Raw genomic sequence first — 24775 nt, forward strand, 5'->3', positions numbered from 1 at the left:
TGAAAAATCCTTACTACATTGACCCTATTGCCTTTATTTGCAAGAGGCTACATCTGGATTAAGTGTTTGATTTATAGTTATTCTATGGGAGAGTGGGGTAAATTGAGCCAAAGGGTTAGTTGAGCAACCCCTTGTTTCTAGGAAACCATACACAAAATTAATCATGTGACCAAATATTTAGGAAGAGGTCATAATTTAATGGAGAAAGAAACCACATGGAAAAAGTGGCATGCAAGTTAGGTCCAAAAAACATATTTTCATGAAGTCAAATTAATTGATTGTGTTATAGGCTTCATTATGCTTGTATCTTAACTAAAGTAGATGGTTTTAATACATCAGTTGTGGACTCTATAAGCTGCAATATGGAGGTCCTAACCCGAGCATGAAAGTGTATCCTTGTATGAATGAATGGCACATACATACATACAATACATACAGTCCCAGTGAAAAATTGACACACCTACTCATTCAAGGGTTTTTCTTTATTTTTACTATTTTCTACATTGTAGAATAATAGTGAAGACATCACAACTATGAAATAACACATATGGAATCATGTAGTAACCCAAAAAAGTGTTAAACAAATCAAAATAGATTTTAGATTCTTCAAAGTAGCCACCCTTTGCCTTGATGACAGCTTTGCACACTCTTGGCAATCTCTCAACCAGCTTTATGAGGTAGTCACCTGGAATGCTTTTCCAACAGTCTTGAAGGAGTTCCCACATATGCACTTGTTGGCTGTTTTCCCTTCACTCTGCGGTCCAACTCATACCAAAACATCTCAATTGGGTTGAGGTCGGGTGATTGTGGAGGCCAGGTCATCTGATGCAGCACTCCATCACTCTCCATGTTGGTCAAATAGCCCTTACACAGCCTGGAGGTGTGTTTTGGGTCATTGTCCTGTAGACAAACAAATGATAGTCCCACTAAGCGCAAACCAGATGTTGGCTGTTTTCCCTTCACTCTGCGGTCCAACTCATACCAAAACATCTCAATTGGGTTGAGGTCGGGTGATTGTGGAGGCCAGGTCATCTGATGCAGCACTCCATCACTCTCCATGTTGGTCAAATAGCCCTTACACAGCCTGGAGGTGTGTTTTGGGTCATTGTCCTGTAGACAAACAAATGATAGTCCCACTAAGCGCAAACCAGATGTGTCACATGAGATGACGCTGGAGAGACGAAGCAGGTATGGGGAGTAACATTTAATTATAACGGACATATAACGAGACAGGAACAGCGTCAGCAAACAGAAAACAAAGACAAAAAACAATCAATGCAGCAGCCAAACATCGGGGAGTACTGACGTTCCAGTTGGAATGGTGGCAGCAGCTCTGGGTCACCACCGATGGAACCGGGGATGCCTAGCCAGCTCGTCGGGCTTCCACGCCCTACCTGGCTTGAGAGGTTTCCTTTCCCCGGTTGGCTCGGATGGCGCCCATCCAAAGTCGGTCCTCAGCCGGATCGTCAGTTCTTGTTCGCCCAGCTGGCCCAGGAGTTTTTGTTTGTCTTTTGTTTTGTTGGTGACATCGGGGTGGAGTCTGCCGCTGATGGAACCGGGGTGCCTAAGCCAGCCCGTCGGGCTTTCACGCCCTGGCTGGTGTAACCGATGTGAAATGGCTAGTTAGTTAGCGGTGGTGCGCGCTAATAGCATTTCAATCAGTGACGTCACTCGCTCTGAGACTTGAAGTAGGGTTTCCCCTTGCGTTGCAAGGGCCGCGGCTTTTGTGGCGCGATGGGTAACGATGCTTCGTGGGGTGTCAGTTGTTGATGTGTGCAAGGGTCCCTGGTGGTTCGAGCCCGGGTTGGGGCAAAGAGAGGGACGGAACCTACACTGTTACATTGGTGCCGTGACCCGGATCATTGGTTGCTGCGGAAAGGGAGGTCAAAGGGGGGGTGAGTGTAACCGATGTGAAATGGCTAGTTAGTTAGCGGTGGTGAGCGCTAATAGCATTTCAATCAGTGAAGTCACTTGCTCTGAGACTTGAAGTAGGGTTTCCCCTTGCGTTGCAAGGGCCGCGGCTTTTGTGGCGCGATGGGTAACGATGCTTCGTGGTGTGTCAGTTGTTGATGTGTGCAAGGGTCCCTGGTTCGAGCCCGGGTTGGGGCGAAGAGAGGGACGGAACCTACACTGTTACACTGGCTTGAGAGGTTTTCCTGGCTCGGCGGCTTCCCATCCCACGACACACTTCTCTGGATTATCGGGCTCCCCTTCTGCTGCGGGATCAACAGGCGTCTTGCCTCAGCCGGATCGTCAGGCTCTCATGCCTCGGCCGGCTCTCACGCTCCTGCCAGTTCGCCAGGCTTTCACACCCCAACAGGCTTGCCCAGCGCCAATGTCTCGGCCGGTTTTCCCAGGTGGGACGCCGGGTGGCGTCCCAAGAGGGAGGGGTACTGTCATGTCTGCTCCCGCTCTTCCCTTCTCCTGGCACTTGAGGGCGCCAGATGACCCTTCATCACGCACTCCTGCCATCCATCACACACACCTGCCTTCCCTCGTCACACGCATTCAGCATTATTGGACTCACCTGGACTCACTTATCACCTGTCATTTCCTCCCCTATATTTGTCAGTTCCCCACTGCTGCATTGTATTGTTTTTGTCTTTTGAATTTGTTTCTGACACTGTTCCTGTCTCGTCTCTGTCCGTTATAATAAAATGTTTTACTCCCCATACCTGCTTCGTCTCTCCAGCGTCATTCCGCGGGACAAGATGGGATGGCATATGGCTGCAGAATGCTGTGGTAGCCAAGCTGGTTAAGTGTGCCTTGAATTCTAAATAAATCACAGACAGTGTCACCAGCAAAGCACCCCCACACCATCACATCTCCTCCTCCATGCTTCACGGTGGGAACCACACATGTAGAGATCATCCGTTCACCTACTCTGCGTCTCACAAAGACACGGCGGTTGGAGCCAAAAATCTCACATTTGGACTCATCAGACCAAAGGACAGATTTCCACCGGTCTAATGTAAATTGCTCATGTTTCTTGGCCCAAGCAAGTCTCTTCTTATTGGTGTCCTTTAGTAGTGGTTTCTTTGCAGCAATTCGACCATGAAGGCCTAATTCACGCAGTCTCCTCTGAACAGTTGATCTTGAACTCTGTGAAGCATTTATTTGGGCTGCAATCTGAGGTGCAGTTAATTGCCGATTTAATTGCAGAGACTGGTAACTCTAATGAACTTATCCTCTGCAGCAGAGGTAACTCTGGGTCTTCCTTTCCTGTGGCGGTCCTCTAGAGAGCTAGTTTCACCATAGCGCTTGATGGTTTTTGCGACTGCACTAGAAGAAACTTTCAAAGTTCTTGAAATGTTCCGGATTGACTGACCCTCATGTCTTAAAGTAATGATGGACTGTTGTTTCTCTTTGCTTATTTGAGCTTTTCTTTCTACAATATGGACAGGGTATTTTACCAAATAGGGCTATCTTCTGTATACCGCCCTACCTTGTCACAACACAACTGATTGGCTCAAACGCATTAAGAAGGAAAGAAATTCCACAAATTAACAAGGTACACCTGTTAATTGAAATGCATTCCAGGTGACTACCTCATGAAGCTGGTTGAGAGAATGCCAAGAGTGTGCAAAGCTGTCAAGGCAATGGGTGGCTACTTTGAAGAATCTCAAATATAAAATATATTTTGATTTGTTTAACACTTTTTTGGTTATTACATGATTCCATGTGTTATTTCATAGTTTTGATATCTTCACTATTATTCTACATTGTAGAAAAGAGTAAAAATAAAGAAAAATCCTTGAATGAGTAGGTGTGTCCAAACTTTTGACTGGTACTCTATATTTTTTATGACATGAATGAATTACATTTTATTTTTGTGTCAAATCGCCAGTTGGCAACCCATCCCTTATGGGATTAATTGACACAAATAAACATTACAATAATTAACTGTGATAATTCAGTGATAATTCTTCTGGTGTTCTCTGCAATGTGTCATTCATATGAATTCAAGATAGTGTATTTTTATTGTTACAGAGCCGATATCAACATGCCCCGTGTATACAAACTTAAACAAGCATGGGGTCTAGCCTCCCTTGATGTTTTTGAGAGAGCAGCAAGGGAATAATTCAATTTTAGCAGCAGCAAGGGATGAAAAAAATTGACTGAATGACAAAAATAGACTGAGAAAAATAAAACAAACATGTACAGTACCTGTGCTAAAGAGAGACTATGGTAGAATAGCAGAGGCACACAAGGTCTTATCTGATGACATGGTGCCTGAGCTTGCTAAACATATCAGGAATCTAGTGGACCATTTTCCATGGGCTTAGTAGCTTCAAATACAGATAACTTGCCAACTGGCACATCGAAACAACATCCCTGTGCCAGACAATTGGTCAAGAAATGGAAGGGTAAGTAATATTGAACAGAGAGATCTATATCTAAATGTAGGCATACATTTAAAATATACAATATATTGTACCATACCTCCATTCCATGAAATAAACTTTGACCTACCAGTGCTATCACCCACTATCACAGGACACCATCATCCACTTACCCCAAGGCGGCTCAACTTACCCTGTCCCTATGCTCAACTTACCTCATACCCGGGGTAAGTTGTACCAAGAGACCACTTTTTTGGACAAGCTAATTTTTCAAAATGTTATGTTTACATGAATTCTGATTATTTTCCAGGGATACACAACATCCTGAAATATATGTACTCTATATCTTTGTTAGAAAGCAGTGTTGTAGTCCGGTCTCGGTCTTGTCTTGGTGTTAGATACATTTTCACTCTGTCTTGACTCGGTCTCTGACAGTGAGGACTAGAGGTCGACCGATTATGATTTTTCAATGCCGATACCGATTATTGGAGGGCCCAAAAAAAGTCGATACCGATTAAATCGGCCGATTTTTATATATATATATATATAAAAAAATATATATATATATATATATATATATAAAAATATATATATATATATATATTTGTAAAAAAGATTCGATACCGATTAAATCGGCCGATTTTTATATATATAAAAATCGGCCGATTTAATCGGTATCGAATCTTTTTTACAATATATATATATATATATTTTTGTAAAAAAGACAATTACCGCAATACTGAATGAACACTTTTATTTGAACTTAATATAATACATAAATAAAATCAATTTAGTCTCAAATAAATGTAAAATAAAATGTAAAATAAATAATAAAACATGTTCAATTTGGTTTAAATAATGCATCAGTGTTAGAGAAGAAAATAAAAGTGCAATATGTGCCCTGTAAAAAAGCTAAAGTTTAAGTTCCTTGCTCAGAACATGAGAACATATGAAAGCTGGTGGTTCCTTTTAACATGAGTCTTCAATATTCCCAGTTAAGAAGTTTTAGGTTGTAGTCATTATAGGAATTATGACGCATCGAGTATTTCTCTCTATACCATTTGTATTTCATATACCTTTGTCTATTGGATGTTCTAATAGGCACTTTAGTATTGCCAGCCTAATCTCAGGAGTTGATAGGCTTGAAGTCATAAACATCGCTGTGATTCAAGCATTGCTAAGAGCTGCTGGCAAACGCAGTAAAGTGCTGTTTGAATGAATGCTTACGAGCGTGCTGCTGCCTACCACCGCTCAGTCAGACTGCTCTATCAAATCATAGACTTAATTATAATAAACATACAGAAATACTAGCCTTTGGTCATTAATATGGTAAAATCTGGAAACTATAATTTCGAAAACAAAACGTTTATTCTTCCAGCAAAATACGGAACCGTTCCGTATTTTATCGAACGGGTGGCAACCCCTAAGTCAAAATATTGCTGTTACATTGCACAACCTTCAATGTTATGTCATAATTATGTAAAATTCTTGCAAATTAATTACGGTTAATTAAGACTGAAGTTTGGCGAAGTTGAGGCAGGCTGTGATTCGATGGTAAATTAACAGGCACCGCTTTGATTATATGCAAAGCAGCTAGTTAACCTAGTAATATCATCAACCATGTGTAGTTAACTATTGATTATGTAAAGATAGTTTCTTTTTATTAGATAACTTTAATGCTAGCTAGCAACTTACCTTGGCTCCTTGCAGCCACAAGGTCCTTTTGACGCTGCACTCGCGTAACAGGTGGTCAGCCTGCCACGCAGTCTCCTCATGGATTGCAATGTAATCGGCCATAATCGGCATCCAAAAAGGCCGATTACCGATTGTTATGAAACCGTGAACATCGGCCATACCGATTAAATTGGTCGACCTCTAGTGAGGACCCATAATTTCTCGACAGTGAGGACTCGTAATTTCTTCCCCAGACCATGCGAGACCAGCGGAGAAAAAAACGGAATTATCAGCTTCCATTCAGTCAGCGAATAAAACCCCTTCGCCAGGCCAAATACAGTTGAAGTCAGAAGTTTACATACACTTACGTTGGAATCATTTAAACTTGTTTTTCAACCACTCCACAAATTTCTTGTTAACAAACTATAGTTTTGACAAGTTGGTTAGGACATCTACTTTGTGCATGACACAAGTAATTTTTCCAACAATTGTTTAGAGACAGATTATTTCACTTATAATTCACTGTATCACAATTCCAGTGAGTCAGAAGTTCACATACACTAACTTGACTGTGCCTTTAAAAAGCTTGGAAAATTCCAGAAAATTATGTCATGGCTTTAGAAGCTTCTGATAGGCTAAATGACATAATTTGTGTCAATTGGAGGTGTACCTGTGGATGTATTTCAAGGCCTACCTTCAAACTCAGTGCCTCTTTGCTTGACATCATGGGAAAATCAAAAGAAATCAGCCAAGACCTCTGAAAAATAATTGTAGACCTCCACAAGTCTGGTTCATCCTTGGGAGCAATTTCCAAACACCTGAAGGTACCACATTCATCTGTACAAACAATAGTACGCAAGTATAAACACCATGGGACCATGCAACCATCATTCCGCTCAGGAAGGAGATGCGTTTTGTCTCCTAGAGATGAACGTACTTTGGTGCGAAAAGTGCCAAAGAACAACAGCAAAGGACCATGTGAAGATGCTGGAGGAAACAGATACAAAAGTATCTATATCGACAGTAAAACGAGTCCTATATCAACATAACTTGAAAGACCGCTGCTGCTCTTAAACCGGCATAAAAAAGCCAGACTACGGTTTGCAACTGCACATGGGGACAAAGATCGTACTTTTTGGAGAAATGTCCTCTGGTCTGATGAAACAAAAATAGAACGGACCATCGTTATGTTTGGAGGAAAAAGGGGGATGCTTGCAAGCCAAAGAACACCATCCCAACCGTGAAGCACAGTGGTGGCAGCATCATGTTGTGGGGGTGCTTTGCTGCAGGAGGGACTGGTGCACTTCACAAAATAGATGGCGTCATGAGGGAGGAAAATTATGTGGATATATTGAAGCAACATCTCAAGACATCAGTCAGGAAGTTAAAGCTTGGTCGCAAATGGGTCTTCCAAATGAACAATGACCCCAAGCATACTTCCAAAGTTGTGGCAAAATGGCTTAAGGACAACAAAGTCAAGGTATTGGAGTGGCCATCACAAAGCCCTGACTTCAATCCTATAGAAAATTTGTGGGCAGAACTGAAAAAGCGTGTGCAAGCAAGGAGGCCTACAAACCTGACTCAGTTACACCAGCTCTGTCAGGAGGAATGGGCCAAAGTTCACCCAACTTATTGTGGGAAGCTTGTGGAAGGCTACCCGAAACGTTTGACCCAAGTTAAACAATTTAAAGGCAATGCTACCAAATACTAATTGAGTGTATGTAAACTTCTGACCCACTGAGAATGTGATGATAGAAATAAAAGCTGAAATAAATCATTCTCTCTACTAATATTCTGACATTTCACATTCTTAAAATAAAGTGGTGATCCTAACTGACCTAAAACAGGGATTTTTTACTAGGATTAAATGTCAGGAATTGTGAAAAACTGAGTTTAAATGTATTTGGCTAAGGTGTATGTAAACTTCCGAATTCAACTGTATATACACTCCTTCCCTGAAACATAAATTTTTCATCGCTTATTGAAAACTGGGCTTCCTACTTTACTCATAACATAACTGTCCTTTACTTTCATTGAAAATATCCTAAAACTTTGTAAGAATTTCCTTAATTCACTGTTAGGGGAAATTGTTGGAAAGTTGCACGCTCACTGTTAGTAAGGTGAGACCGGGGGAAATTGTAACAGAAGGAAATTTTAACAGTCTTTATATCTATTATAGACAGGTTAGTACAGTGGTAAACCTTCAGTGTGTGACAGGTTAGTACAGTGGTGAAGTTTAGGTCTTCAGTGTGTGACAGGTTAGTACAGTGGTGAACCTATAGGCCTTCAGTGTGTGACAGGTTAGTACAGTGGTGAACCTATAGACCTTCAGTGTGTGACAGGTTAGTACAGTGGTGAACCTATAGGTCTTCAGTGTGTGACAGGTTAGTACAGTGGTGAACCTATAGGTCTTCAGTGTGTGACAGGTTAGTACAGTGGTGAACCTATAGACCTTCAGTGTGTGACAGGTTAGTACAGTGGTGACCCTATAGGTCTTCAGTGTGTGACAGGTTAGTACAGTGGTGAACCTATAGACCTTCAGTGTGTGACAGGTTAGTACAGTGGTGAACCTATAGGTCTTCAGTGTGTGACAGGTTAGTACAGTGGTGAACCTATAGACCTTCAGTGTGTGACAGGTTAGTACAGTGGTGAACCTATAGACCTTCAGTGTGTGACAGGTTAGTACAGTGGTGAACCTATAGACCTTCAGTGTGTGACAGGTTAGTACAGTGGTGACCCTATAGGTCTTCAGTGTGTGACAGGTTAGTACAGTGGTGAACCTATAGGCCTTCAGTGTGTGACAGGTTAGTACAGTGGTGAACCTATAGGTCTTCAGTGTGTGACAGGTTAGTACAGTGGTGAACCTATAGGCCTTCAGTGTGTGACAGGTTAGTACAGTGGTGAACCTATAGGCCTTCAGTGTGTGACAGGTTAGTACAGTGGTGAACCTATAGGTCTTCAGTGTGTGACAGGTTAGTACAGTGGTGAACCTATAGGTCTTCAGTGTGTGACAGGTTAGTACAGTGGTGAACCTATAGACCTTCAGTGTGTGACAGGTTAGTACAGTGGTAAACCTATAGACCTTCAGTGTGTGACAGGTTAGTACAGTGGTGAACCTATAGGTCTTCAGTGTGTGACAGGTTAGTACAGTGGTGAACCTATAGGTCATCAGTGTGTGACAGGTTAGTACAGTGGTGAACCTATAGACCTTCAGTGTGTGACAGGTTTGTGATTCTGAAAGGACAGCAACCATAATACCAGCGCACTCATGTAGAAGAGTGCACTTTTTGTAAAACACAAGGGGCCAGTGGTGTAGTGGAGGCTATACACAGGTATACACCACACCAAAGTTCCCTCAAATTTTTTCCATCACTGAGCAAATTTCAGGTCTGCCGAGCGCCAACTTGAACGTGAAATTCAGTGCAACTTCCAGCGTGCGTTTAATGTGAACACTGAGGCTGTACCCGTTTTAAGTTACAGTTTTAACAGTGGCCAAGTAGACTACTGTGGCTATTTGATCATAATGTAGGCCTACCAGAGTGGCCTACCATCATAAACAATGGAGAAAATGCACCCCATAACATTTTAACATGGAAATAGCTGTTCTATCATTCAGCCTACAGTAGCAGCCAATGTGTGGTGTTCAATGTAGGCCCGCATTCCATGAGACTTTTTGAAAAAAACATGCAGGGATTGGCCTTCAGACAAGGAGGTCACTGAAAATGTAGTGTTGTTTGATGCAACAAAAAAAAAACACTAAAAAAATAAATGCATTATTATTCCCATACCATTATTACAGAGAATCAGACAAATTATGCTACCCTCTGCCTTTTGGCTACTTAGCTTATTCAAGCCTGTCTCAAAATACAACACTGCCCCTTTAAGACAAAAAAAGCCCTTTACCTGACTTGCTTTTCAAAGATGTCTAGAAATGTACGTGTGTTGTGCTCTTGTAGGAAGCATTCACTCCCCTATGGCTGAATACAAATAATCTATAACTGGGCTAATAACTCACTAACTAGCAAAGAACTTGTACAAAATGTGCACGTGTCTACATGCAGCTCTCGCTCTGATCTCAAAACGAGCACATCTACTCACGGCCAGTTTAAAGTCTTCTTCTTCGATGGGGTTTAACGGCGGATGGCATCCAATGTTAATGGTGCATTACCGCCACCAACAGTTCAAAGTAAATGGCGCAGATCCATATATGGAAATGGTCTATTTGCCTATAGGCCTACTGCAGCTCTGATTGGTTAAACTGCACTGGTCTGTAGAGTATGGGCTGTCGTGCATGTCAATGCAATAAAATCCTACTCTGATGCGTTCTGCCTACTAAACAATTTCTTGCACAGCTCGTTTTGTTTCGATATGCTGCATTCAAATTGGCTAATATTGCGTTGAAAAGATCACAATTGCCACAGTAAAGGGAAACGTTGATAGTATTAACAGGGAAAACTCCAGAACAGTGGTCACCAACCTTTTCTGAGTCAAAATGTAAGCCTAGATCTACCGCTCAGATTTTTTTTAACATTACTTAAAAAACGTAAGCCTATGCAACATTAACCAATTAAAAACAGTACTGTAGCAGTGAGGTCGGTGCAGTAAGCTATAGGCCCAATACATTATCACCGCACATTGGCTTTGCTTGAATTGCCCTGCCAGTGTACTGATGTTCGGGACATTTGTTTTTAATTATATCTTTTTTTTAAGGTAGGCTATATGATCAAACCGGTAATAGAGCCGTTGTTTTATTACTTGTGACGCACCGCTGCGTCATCATACATTTAAATAGTTGTATTTGTATTTTACTGGGATGATGGTGCCTGCATCTGTGGTCAGTCTCAGCAGACTGAGGGTCCACCTCTCAACATCCCTCCGCGCTCCTGTTCCCCCACTGACACAGACCAAAAATGGACACTGTCCTTCAGCTGATCTTTATTTAACTAGGCAAGCCAGTTAAGAACAAATTCTTATTTATAATGAAGGCCTACCAAAAGGCAAAAGGCCTCCTGCGGGGACGGGGCTGGGATTAAAAATAAAATGAAAATATTGGACAAAACACACATCACGATAAGAGAGACACCACAACACTACAAAAAGAGACCTAAGACAACAACACAGCATGGCAGCAACACATGAAAACGTAGCAACACAACATGGCAGCAGCACAAAATATGGTTCAAACATTATTTGGCACAGACAACAGCACAAAGGGCAAGAAGGTAGAGACAACAATACATCACGCGATGCAGCCACAGCCGTCAGTAAGCGTGTCTATGATTGAGTCTTTGAATGAAGAGATGGAGATAAAACGGTCCAGTTTGAGTGTTTTTTGCAGCTGGTTCCAGTCGCCAGCTGATTGCGAACTCGAGTCGCACTGCATTATTTATGCTGCACAAATTCATGTTGTTACTCCTATGAACTCAGAGAAAGTAAAATATTCCTTGATATTAAAAAAGTCCCAAGCCACTAATAATAACAACAATGCAGACCTATCGATACAGTTTCCTACTCATTCATTACTGCTGCAGTGCTTGTTGCAGCGCTGAGTGGAAATTGGAAGAACGCACATTTTACGGTTCATAAAATGTTGACAGTGTTGAGTAAGAATTTAAACATGAACTCACTCCTACAAGCAGCAGCTCTTTGCTGTTTTCGTTGACAGACTCTCTCTAGTCATGGTTTTAATTCTCCCAGTATTAACTTTGCTATAGCTTTCTTTTATGACTGCTACCTTACTGCAGACACGATCATTTGAGCCATCCGCTTTACCATCGGTAGCCCTATAGTGCTCTCTGGGCCCACCGGGAAGGCAGAGATCGTACCTTCAGACACATGAAATGGTTCAAAATGGCAACAGTTTGCCTACTCGGCAAGCAGGGCAGCTGAATCGGGTGCACCTACCTAAGACAAATCAAAAAATGGCAAATCAAAAAACCTAATCAAATTTTATTGGTAACATACAAATGGTTAGCAGATGTAGCGAAATGCTTGTGTTTCAAGTTCCGACAGTGCAGTAATATCTAACAAGTAATATTACAATTCCACAAGTAATCTAACAATTCCCTTCTTTTTTTAAACAACTACCTAATACAAACAAATCTAAAGGGTGAGCGATGGCAGAGCGGCATATGCAAGATGCAATAGATGGTATAAAATACAGTATATAGATATGAGATGATTAATGTAAGAAATGTAAACATTAAAGTGGCATTGTTTAAAGTGACTAGTGAGTCTCTATGTACCGGTAGGCAGCAGCCTCTCTGAGTTAGGGATTGCTGTTTAGCAGTCTGATGGCCTTGAGATAAATGCTGTTTTTCAGTCTCTCGGTCCCAGCTTTGATGCACCTGTACTGACCTCACCTTCTGGATGGTAGGGGGGTGAACAGACAGTGGCTCGGGTGGTTATTGTCCTTGATGATCTTTTTGGCCTTCCTGTGACATCGGGTGCTGTAGGTGTCCTGGAGGGCAGGTAGTTTGCCCCCGGTGATGCGTTGTGCAGACCGCACCACCCTCTGGAGAGCCTTGAGGGAGGTGCAGTTGCCATACCAGGCGGTGATACAGCCCGACAGGATGCTCTGATTGTGCATCTGTAAAAGTTTGTCAGGGTTTTAGGTGACAAGACAATTTTCTTCAGCCTCCTGAGGTTGAAGAGGCGCTGTTGTGCCTTCTTCACCACAATGTCTGTGTGGGTGGACCATTTCAGTTTGTCTGTGATGTGTACGCCGAGGAACTTAAAACTTTCCACCTTCTCCACTATTGTCCTTTCAATGTGGACAGGGGGGTGCTCCCTCTGCTGTTTCCTGAAGTCCACGATCATCTCCTTTGTTTTTTTTGTTGTTGTTTTTTCCCCCCCTTTTTTCTCCCCAATTGGTAGTAGTCGCTGCAACTCCCGTACGGACTCGGGAGAGGCGAAGGTCGAGAGCCATGCATCCTCCGAAACACAACCCAACCTAGCCGCACTGCTTCTTGACACAACGCACATCCAACCTAGAAACCAGCCGCACCAATATGTCTGAGGATACACCGTACACCTGGCGACCTGGTCAGCGTGCACTGCGCCCGACCCGCCACAGGAGTCGCTAGTGTGTGATGAGACAAGGATATCCATGCCAGCCAAGCCCTCCCTAACCCGGACGACGATGGGCCAATTGTGCGTCGCCCCATGGACCTCCCGGTCGCGGCCGGCTGCGACAGAGCCTGGGCTCAAACCCAGAGTCTCGGGAGGCCCCTCCTTTGTTTTGTTGACGTTGAGTAAGAGGTTGTTTTCCTGACACCACACTTCGAGTCTCGTAGTTGTTGGTAATCAAGCCCCCTACTATTGTGTCGTCTGCAAACTTGATGATTGAGTTGGAGGCGTGCATGACCACGCAGTCATGGGTGAACAGGGAGTACAGGAGGGGGCTGAGCACGCATCTTTGTGGAGCCCCAGTGTTGAGGGTCAGTGAAGTGGAGATGATGTTTCCTACCTTAACCACCTGGGGGCGCCCCGTCAGAAAGTCCAGGACTCAATTGCATACGGTGGGGTTGAGACCCAGCTTAACGATGAGCTTGGAATGTTCTATGGTGTTGAATGCTGAGCTGTAGTCAATGAACAGCATTCTTAACTAGGTGTTCCTCTTGTCCAGATGGGATAGGGCAGTGTGCAGTGTGATGGTGATTGCATTGTCTGTGGACCTTTTGGGGAGGTATGCAAACTGAAATGAGCCTAGGGTGGCAGGTAAGGTGGAGGTAATATGATCCTTGACTAGTCTCTCAAAGCACTTAATGATGACAGAAGTGAGTGCTACCGGGCGATAGTCATTTAGTTCTGTTATCTTTGCCTTCTTGGGTACAAGCTTTATCGTTGGGTTTTTTACAGAAATGTTTGGCGATCAACTAGGGATGCCTTGGAGATTGACCGGTTGGTTGGTGACCACTGCTCTAGAAAGTTGAGTGAAGTTATATCTCATGAGCTGATATTTCTTCTGTGTTGCAGTCCTGGGGAGCTGCGCGGCAGTCTCAGGGCTACTGTGCGCCGGCGCACGCACTTTAGACGGAACATTGCACCAGACCATTGTGTGTACTGGCTTCTTAATCCCCACTGATGTGTATCAAAGTAGTGTAGTGGAGGTATACAATTATGTAGTTACGGGTTAGGTCGTCATTGTACATAATAATTTGTTCTTAACTGACTTGCCTAAAATAATAACACACATAGCCTAGTTTCAATGGAATATCATCTGAAGGCAGCAAGAGCATGCAGCTCTCATGGTTGTGGCATGGAGCAGCTCACAGAAGAACGGTAGCAGGTAGGAAAGACGTTTCAACTGATGATACAGTGTCTTTGGAAAGGATTCAGACCCCTTGACTTTTTCCACATTTTGTTAGGTTACAGCCTTATTCTAAAATTGATTAAATCGTTTTCCCCCCTCATCAATCTGAACACAATACCCCATAATGACAAAGCAAAAACAGGTTTTTATAAATTTTAGCAAATTTATAAAAAAAAAAAAATTGAAATATTGCATTTACATAAGTATTCAGACCCTTTACTCAGTACTTTGTTGAAGCACCTTTGGCAGTGATTACAGCCTTGAGTCTTCTTGGGTATGATGGTACAAGCTTGGCACACCTGTATTTAGGGAATTTCTTCCATTCTTCTCTGCAGATCCTCTCAAGCGGCGAGCCGCACACTCTAGGTGCTCAGATGCAAAAATATTTATGTACAACGTTTCGACAAACAAGCTGTCTTCATCAGGGTATAATGACAAACACTGTGGGATGACTCATTTATATAGTGTCAAAAGACACACAGGTGTCTGTAATCATGGCCGGGTGTGGCCTGATATCATTGGTTAATTCTCATATATTAAAATAGCATACAAAAAAAGGTGAGGTGAACCTTAGCCCAAGTCTGAGGTCCTGAGAGCTCTGGAGCAGGTTTTCATCAAGGGTCTCTCTGTACTTTGCTCGGTTAATCTTTTCCTCGATCCTGACTAGTCTCCCAGTCCCTGCTGCTGAAAAACACCCGCTCGGCATGATGCTGCCACCACCATGCTTCACCGTAGGGATGGTTCCAGGTTTCCTCCAGACGTGACGCTTGGCATTCAGGCCAAAGAGTTCAATCTTGGTTTCATCAGACCAGAATCTTGTTTCTCATGGTCTGAGAGTCCTTTAGGTGCCATTTGGCAACTCCAAGCGGGCTGCCATGTGCCTTTTACAGAGGAGTGGCTTCTGTCTGGCCATTCTACCATAAAGGCCTAATTGGTGGAGTGCTGCAGAGATGATTGTCCTTCTGGAATGTTCTCCCATCTCCACATAGGAACTCTGTTGCTCTGTCAGAGTGACCATCGGGTTCTTGGTCACCTCCCTGACTACAGCCATTCTCCTCCTATTGCTCAGTTTGGCCGGGCGGCCAGCACTAGGAAGAGTCTTGGTGGTTCCAACTTTCTTCCATTTAAGAATGATGGAGGCCACTGTGTTCTTGGGGACCTTCAATGCTGCAGACATTTTTTGGTACCCTTTCCCAGATCTGTGCCTCAACACAATCCTGTCTTGGAGTTCTACAGACAATTCCTTCGACCTCGTGGCTTGGTTTTTGCTCTGACATGCACTGTCAACTGTGGGACCTTATTATATAGACAGGTGTGCGCCTTTCCAAATCATGTCCAATCAATTGAATTTACCACAGGTGGACTCCAAAAAAGTTGTAGAAACATCTCAAGGATGATCAATGGAAACAGGATGCACCTGAACTCAATTTCGCGTCTCATAGCAAAGGGTCGGAATTCCTATGTAAATAAGGTATTTCTGTTTTTTATCTTAAAAAAAATGCAAAAAAACGGTTTTCGTTTCGTCATGAGGATGTACTGTATGTAGACTGATGAGGAAAAACATTAATGTAATCCATTTTAGAATAAGGCTGTAATGTAACCAAATGTGGAAAAAGAGAAGGGGTCCGAATACTTTCTGATTACACTGTATAGGCAGCTGTTGTTCTCTGAGTTTGTGTGCTGTTACAATATTGATGTAGCCAAGCCTAGTTGTCATAGTGAATTAAATGTTCCACTATTCTTCCATATGCCTAACTGTGCAGACACCTCATTCCTTCCACGTGGTGGAGCCATACACTAAAAAATGAGACGCCAGCTTTACACAGCAAACGCAGTCTAAATGTGGTGCATTTGTAGCAGACCGACGTGCAACACTGAAGGGAATTTCCACACAAACCTCAGTGATATGTGGTTGCAAACTTTGCCTGGCCGGTATCAACCATGGCACCACATTGCTTTTTTACATTGCTTTTCTTGTGTCAAGGTCGATAAATTAGACGTTTGATGTTATAGGCCAGACAATAGGGATGCACTGTTGGGTCAAACACGCTTTATTTATGGATACATTTAAATGTAGATATTAGGAAAATGTGGGCTCTCTTCATATTTTATGGGTTATTAATCAGGTCGCAAAGAAATCCACAATAATTAAATTTCCTATGGTTTACCCAATGCTAAAACCGTGTGAATTGTATCCGCGACGATATGGTTTTGAAAAATAGATAAAGTATTGTTGTTATAGCTATGGGTGTAATTCAGGTGCAACGGTCAGTTTTATATCAAGTAGGCTAAAATAATCATATGTTGCAAATAACAGACATACCGAACCACCCCGATGATCCACCCCTTTTCCATGTATTTGGTGCAATAGTCCCTTTTTATAACAGTATTCATAACCCCATCAGCGATGAGCCTCCCCGATATGTTCCCGAAATGGAATGAGTAGGCCTACTCCAGAAAATAATATCCCAGTGTCTATCACTTGAGCACTTGGGATGCGCCTATGTCCTGACAGCCTGGTCCGCTCGCCTACACTGACTGTTGCGTCGCACTCCCCCATCTGGCATAGACAAGACGCGGCGCGCCGAGAAACTGACGTGTTTTGCGCATTTCCTGCAGCAGCGTTTAGACGGTCGGGGGGGAGAAGAGGTAGGTCTGCAGGAAACCAAGAACAGCAACGGCGAGAGAACATCCTGGGAGGATAAGGAGCAGAACAGAAACCAAGAAAACCACAACCTAGAGTCGACCGGCAACTATACATTGCTTGAGCTATTCACAAGTCGAGTAGCCTGTTTGGGAAACATCCCAAATGCACTGCAAGGAGGCAGGAGTCGCCCTATCTTCCAACAGTGGAATACGAGTGTTTCCAGAGCCTAGTGGAGTTGCCGAGGATAGATATCTTTGATAGATTTTGCTCTGTCGGGTTGCGGTTTGGGTAGGCTGTTGATATCCCAACTGCTGCATGGTCATATTTTTCCTGCGTATACGCTTCTCAATACGTGTATTTATTATATTCAAAAGAAAGGCTTTGTCTGGTTAAAACCCAAATGTGGATTATCATTGTGAAAACCGAAACTGTTAGAGAGCAAAAACAAGAACATTTATTGTCTCTGGACTGTTTCAAAACGACTGATAAGCATCCGATTGGTACGTGTGTGATAGAGTGACACGGGACGGCATTTTCCCCTTATATTCAAGTCACAACCTCTTGGAAAAACCATTCAATCCGTGGTCTTAATTTGAGGATTCAAACGCTACATAAAACTAGGCTAAATTATTTATGACCCGTTGAAGTGGCTGGGTTAAAGGAATATATTGTAAACAACCATTCTTGTTCCAAAGCCCATTGAAGAGGATTACATCACCGCAATGGTGGTTTTCAATGGGTTATTGAAGATCAAGATTTGTGAGGCGTTGGACTTGAAACCGACGGCTTGGTCTCTCAGGCATGCGGTTGGCCCAAAAACCCAGACTTTTCTCCTAGACACCTACATCGCACTAAACGTGGATGACTCGCGTGTGGGCCAAACCTCCACCAAACAGAAAACCAACAGTCCTGCGTGGAACGACGAGTTCGTTACGGAGGTGCATGACGGAAGGAAAATCGAACTGTCGGTGTTTCACGACGCGCCAATTGGATATGACGATTTCGTGGCTAACTGCATCATACAGTTTGAAGATATATTGCAGAATGGCAGTAAGCACTACGAGGAATGGGTAGGCTATGTCCCGTTATTATTTGGTGCTCCTTGCACATAGTGCCTTTTTACCAAGTAGTTTTCATCTCACACTCAGCATCCTGATGCCTTTACGATTAGAATAAATTATACAAAGTCTCCATTATTATTTGGCAAAACAGTCTAGAGCTATAAATAATGTTACTTTATCATCATCAACAACACCATCCTCACAAAACCCCCTGGCTGGCATCCACCGTTAGTTTCCTGGTGCTTTGATACTTCTCTAGGCCACCGGTATCATCCCACGATCTGGACCCAGACAGATCCATGCGCATATAACCCTGTTTCGTAGGAACGGTGCAGAGGACGGCGCTTACAAGCAGGTCATAAATATTCCTATCAGCTGCGATGTAGGCCTGCATTCTGAGAAAAGCAACGTTTCCATGTCAAAAGCAACAGTGCGTTAAAATCCAATGTGGGATGACAAGGCCAGTCAGCTATGAGTCTCACTGACAGAGCTGCTTCTAAACCACTAACATAACTTGCAATTGATTGATCATTTGCATGTCTTGGAAACCATGATGGCCTTGAGATGGACACAGAGAAGAAAGTGCACACAGAGAAGTCCCTCTTTCACAGCCTTCCAGTTAAATACTGGAATCATGAGGTTTCCTTAAGGCCATATGCTCTCTTATAAGATAAGCAGCTGCAGACTCATTTGAGAAGACATGCAGCACATTAGGCTACACCTAATGAAGAGTTATGCACATGTGGTTTCTCTAAATCTTCAATCGTCCACCAAATGAGATTATCAATGCTATGTCCAACACACAATACATGCTGACATGTTTCTTGGATTATGAGGAGACTTTAACTTGGATCATGTGACATAGATTGGATCATGTGATCAACGTAGGCACACCTTCCTCAAGATGTTCACTATAGGAGAGAGGGTGAGGTTCACTGAGGAGGAATAGGTTATGTTTTTAGGAAACCTGTATATCCCTACAGTTTCCAGCCCCAGCCAAGGACATGCAAATATCAGCATCTGTCCTGACTACCACACTTCACATACACTGCCCAACATAACATAAACATCATAAATCCACTAAAACATAGTTAATAAATATGTAATTACAGTATTAGATTTAACTCTATGTGTTCAGTGCCCAGTTGACCACATACAGAAGAACTTCAGAGCTGTTCATTATTAGGTCAATAAAAACAGTGCTGATTGTACTAACATAGACAGGAACAAAAGCTTCAAATAATAAAATAATCTATTCTCCTCATTGCTGATAATCAGTGGTAAGATGGGTAACATGGACATATTATAATAAAGGGTATATTCACAGTAATACTGGGACTATTCATTGTCTTGTAGGCAATTATGTTCCTCAGGATGCCACCCAAATATATCATAACACTTTCCTTGTGAGGGAGGAACCTTTTCATAAATACTGTGTGGCTTTGCTCCTCTTGTGAGTAGTGTTTCCTTTCATGGCGAACCACTGACCCAGAACTAGAACGGCAAAACAACAACAAAAGGTGCAGGGCAGCACTCTGAAGCTGTTCTCCTGGCCTCGGCGTGGCAGGTGGATCGGTGTGCTCTGTTCTCTACTGACAGACAGCCTCCACATACAGTACAGGCTGAAGAGGAATCTCTTGTCTTTGTTGTCAAGTTTATTTGTCATATGTACACAGTACAATGAAATGCTTACATGCAGGTTCACTCTTGACAGTTTGTCTGAGGTAGGCGGGAGTTTGGATTATTGATAAGACTCTATCAGGTCCATTATGGAGTGGAGGAGGTACAGTACACTGGACGGGCCTGGGAGGCTCACGGCAATAAGGGTTCTGTCTGTGTTTGGCTTGTCAGGCTGGGAATGTTCTTTGCTGACGTTGACCGACCAGGCTATGTCATCTGCTCACATGTCTGGCTGACGAGGCTGTGCTTGGCTCATAGGGCTAAAGGCGCTTTGTGCTTGGCTGGATGGAAGGGTCCCAACTAAGTAGTTTGGAGATCGCCTCCCTGGTTCCAAAATGTCTGTTTAGTGGTGTTGGTGCTGAGAATTGGGTATGGATTGTACATGGAGACTGTTTTCCTATTCTGACCTAAACAGTATTGCTCTCTGGGTCCTTTCTTTCCATCTCTCTTTGCTCCTATTGTATGTGCAGCTCCCGTGAACTTGCTTTCACCTTTACCACTCCTTTAATCTTTTACCTTTTCATTTCATTCTTTCTGAGGTCATGTCTCCATGACCTCAGAAAGAAGCCTCTCTCTCTCTCTCTGTCTGTCTGTCTGTCTGTCTGTCTGTCTGTCTGTCTGTCTGTCTGTCTGTCTGTCTGTCTGTCTGTCTGTCTGTCTGTCTGTCTGTCTGTCTGTCGCTCTCTCGCTCTCTCGCTCTCTCGCTCTCTCGCTCTCTCAAATTCAGATTGCTTTATTGGCATGAAATACAATTTGTAGATATTGCCAAGGCAGTATAGTGGTACAGCATTTCAGTAAATACAGTACAATGCAATGAGGATAATGAAATACAGTTAATATCAGTAGTAATAATAATAGTACATACAATCATGTATAGAGGTACAACACTACTGCTGTTGTATTGTGTAATCTTCGGTTGAAATATTTAATTAATTAAAAATAAGATTATTAAAAAAATTAAATAATAGATAATGTAAATGGATGATGATTATGCTATGTATTATTTATTTAATTTTTTATTTAACTAGGCAAGTCAGTTAAGAACAAATTCTTATTTACAATGACAGCCTACCAAAAGGCAAAAGACCTCCTGCGGGGACGGGGGCTGGGATTAAAAATAAAAAATAAATACAATATAAATATAGGACAAAACACACATCACAACAAGAGAGACAACACAACACTTCATAAAGAGAGACCTAAAAAAAAACATAGTGAGGCAGCAACACATGACGACACAGCATGGTAGCAACACAACATAACAACAACATGGTAGCAGCACAACATGGTACAAACATTATTGGGCACAGACAACAGCACAAAGGGCAAGAAGGGAGAGACAACAATACATCACACAAAGCAGCCACACCTGTCAGTCAGAGTGTCCATGATTGAGTCTTTGAATGAAGAGATTGACCAAGTAATGAAGAGTAATGACCAAGTTGTATACAATGTACATACTTCAGGGAATTAATGGTCATGGTATGTCCCTCAGGCTATAATATAAATATCTGGCAGTAATATTTGCGCTTTCTTCCACACCAGAATAATTACAAGCTTTATGTCATTAGTAAATGCATATAAGTTGGGAATTGAGGTCAATAAAATCAAAAAAATTGTATTTGTCATGTGCCGAATACAACAGGTGTAGTCCTTACCGTGAAATGCTTACTTCCAAGCCCTTAACCAACAATGCAGTTTTAAGAAAAATAAGAGTGAAGAACATCAGTACAACAGTTTTCAGCTGTGCTAACATAATTGCAAAAGGGTTTTCTAATGATCAATTAGCCTTTTAAAATTATAAACTTGGATTAGCTAACACAACGTGCCACTGGAACACAGGAGTGATGGTTGCTGATAATGGGTCTCTGTACGCCTATGTAGATATTCCATAAAAAATTAGCCGTTTCCAGCTACAATAGTCATTTACAACCTTAATAATGTCTACACTGTATTTCTGATCAATTTGATGTAATTTTAATGGACAAGAAATGTGCTTTTCTTTCAAAACAAGGACATTTGTAAGTGACCCCAAACTTTTGAACGGTAGTGTACATGTAGGTAGGAGTAAAGTGACTATGCATAGGTAGTAACAGCGAGTAGCAGCAGCATAAAAAAGGGAGGGTCACTGCAAATAGTCCGGATAGCCATTTGATTAGCTGTTCAGCAGTCTTACGGCTTGGGGGTAGAAGCTGTTAAGGAGCCTTTTGGACCTAGACTTGGCGCTCCGGTTCAGCTTGCCGGGCGGTAGCAGAGAGAACAGTCTATGACTAGGGTGGCTGTAGTCTTTGGCAGTTTTTATGGCCTTCCTCAGATATTGCCTGGTATAGGGTTCCCGAGTGGCGCAGCCGTCTAAGGCACTGCATCTCAGTGCTAGAGGCCTTTATCACTACAGACCCTGGTTCGATTTGAGGCTGTATCACAACCAGCCATGATTGGGAGTCCCATAGGGTGACACACAATTGGCCCAGCGTCGACCGGGTTAGGGTTTGGCCAGGGAGGCCGTCATTGTAAATAAGAATTTGTTCTTAACTGACTTGCCTAGTTAAATAAAGGTTAAATAAATGTAAAAAAAATAATAGAGGTCCTGGATGGCAGGAAGCCTGGCCCCGGTGATTGGGGGCTTAAGCACTACCCTCTGTAGCGCATTGCGGAAGGAGGCCGAGCAGTTGCCATACCAGGCTGTGATGCAACCAGTCAGGATGCTCTTGATGGTGCAGCTGTAGAACTATTTGAGGACCCATGCCAAATATTTTCAGTCTACTGATGGGGAATAGGTGTTGTCGTGCCTTCTTCACAACTGTCTTGGTGTGTTTGGACCATGATAGTTTGTTGGTGATGTGGACACCAAGGAACTGGAAGCTCTCAACCTGCTCCACTACAACCCGTCGATAAGAATGGGGGCGTGCGGCCCTCCTTTTCCTGTAGTCCACACCCCTCCTCCTTTTGTTGCCTACCCTTACCACCTGGGGGCGGCCCGTCAGGAAGTCCAGGATTCAGGTGCAGAGGGAGGGGTTTAGTCCCAGGGTCCTTAGCTTTGTGATGAGCTTTAAGGGCACTATGGTGTTGAACGCTGAGCTGTAGTCAATGAACAGCATTCTCACGTAGGTGTTCTTTTTGTCCAGGTGGGAAAGGGCAGTGTGGAGTGCAATAGAGATTGCGTCGTCTGTGGATCTGTTGGGGCGGTATGCAAATTGGAGTGGGTCTAGGGTTTCTGGGATAATGGTGTTGATGTGAGCCATGACCAGCCTTTCAAAGCACTTCATGGCTACAGACGTGAGTGGTACTGGTCGGTAGTCATTTAGGCAGGTTACCTTGCTGTTCTTGGGCACAGAATTCACGTCCTGGTAATCCGTCTGGCCCTGCGGCCTTGTGACCTGTCTTACTCACATTGGCTACAGCGAGCACGATCACACAGTCGTCCGGAACAGCTGGTGCTCTCATGCATGCTTCAGTGTTGCTTGCCTTGAAGCACGCATAGAAGTAATTTAGCTCATATGGTAGGCTCGTGTCACTGGGCAGCTCACGACTGGGCTTCCCTTTGTAGTCCGTAATAGTTTGCAAGCCTTGCCACATCTGACGAGCGTCGGAGCCGGTGAAGTAGGATTCAATCTTAGTCCTGTATTGATGCTTTGCCAGTTTGATGGTTCTCCAGAGGGCATAGCGGGATTTCTTATAGAGGTCAACCAATTATGATTTTTCAACGCCGATACCGATTATTGGATGACCAAAAAAGCTGATACCGATTAATCGGCCGATTATTTATTTATTTGTTTACTTATTTGTAAAAATGACAATTACAACAATACTGAATGAACACTTTTATTTTAACTTAATATAATACATCAATAAAATCAATTTAGCCTCAAATAAATAATGAAACATGTTCAATTTGGTTTAAATAATGCAAAAACCAAGTGTTGGAGAAGAAAGTAAAAGTGCAATATGTGCCATGTAAAAAAGCTAACATTTAAGTTCCTTGCTCAGAACATGAGAACATATGAAAGCTGGTGGTTCCTTTTAACATGAGTCTTCAATATTCCCAGGTAAGAAGTTTTAGGTTGTAGTCATTATAGGAATTATAGGACTATTTCTCCCTATACGATTTGTATTTCATATACCTTTGGCTATTGGATTTTCTTACAGGCACTATAGTATTGCCAGTGTAACAGTATAGCTTCCGTCCCTCTCCTCGCCCCTACCTGGGCTCAAACCAGGGAACACATCGACAACAGCCACCCTCGAAGCATCGTTACCCATCGCTCCACAAAAGCCGCGGCCCTTGCAGAGCAAGGGAAACAACTACTTCAGGGTCTCAGAGCGAGTGACGTCACCGATTGAAACACTATAATGCGCACCCCGCTAGCCATTTCACATCGGTTACAGCAGCCTAATCTCGGGAGTTGATAGGCTTGAAGTCATAAACAGCTCAATGCTTGAAGCACAGCGAAGAGCTGCTGGCAAATGCACAAAAGTGCTGTTTGAATGAATGCTTACGAGCCTGCTGCTGCCTACCACCGCTCAGTCAGACTGCTCTATCAAATATCATATCATAGACTTAATTATAACATAATAACACACAGAAATACGAGCCTTAGGTCATTAATATGGTCAAATCCGGAAACTATCATTTCGAAAACAAAACGTTCATTCTTTCAGTGAAATACGGAACCGTTCCATATTTTATCTAACGGGTGGCATCCCTAAGTCTAAATATTGCTGTTACATTGCACAACCTTCAATGTTATGTCATAATTATGTACAATTCTGGCAAATTAATTACGGTCTTTGTTAGGAAGAAATGGTCTTCACACAGTTCGCAACGAGCCAGGCGGCCCAAACTGCTGCATATACCCTGATTCTGCTGGCACGGAATGCAAGAGAAGTGACACTATTTCCCTAGTTAAAAGAAATTAATGTTAGCAGGCAATATTAACTAAATATGCCGGTTTAAAAATATATATTTGTGTATTGATTTTAAAGAAAGACATTGATGTTTATGGTTAGGTACATATTGGTGCAACGACAGTGCTTTTTTTTGCGAATGCGCTTGTTA

The 24775-nt window shown here is 42.8% G+C and overlaps 1 protein-coding gene across 1 annotated transcript in view; it reads left to right on the forward strand.

Annotated features, from left to right (window-relative positions):
- The first annotated feature begins 16855 nt into the window (after positions 1-16855).
- LOC106589721 (protein kinase C epsilon type) overlaps positions 16856-24775 on the forward strand; it is a 159466-nt gene continuing 151546 nt past the window's right edge. Inside the window, exon 1 of the mRNA XM_082970524.1 lies at positions 16856-18048. Coding sequence (XP_082826650.1) covers positions 17701-18048 — 348 coding nt within the window. The 5' untranslated portion in view covers positions 16856-17700. The remainder of the gene's footprint in view (positions 18049-24775) is intronic.

This window comes from Salmo salar, chromosome 28 (assembly GCF_965601325.2).
Source record: "Salmo salar chromosome 28, fSalSal1, whole genome shotgun sequence".
In the NCBI taxonomy this organism is placed as follows: domain Eukaryota; kingdom Metazoa; phylum Chordata; class Actinopteri; order Salmoniformes; family Salmonidae; genus Salmo; species Salmo salar.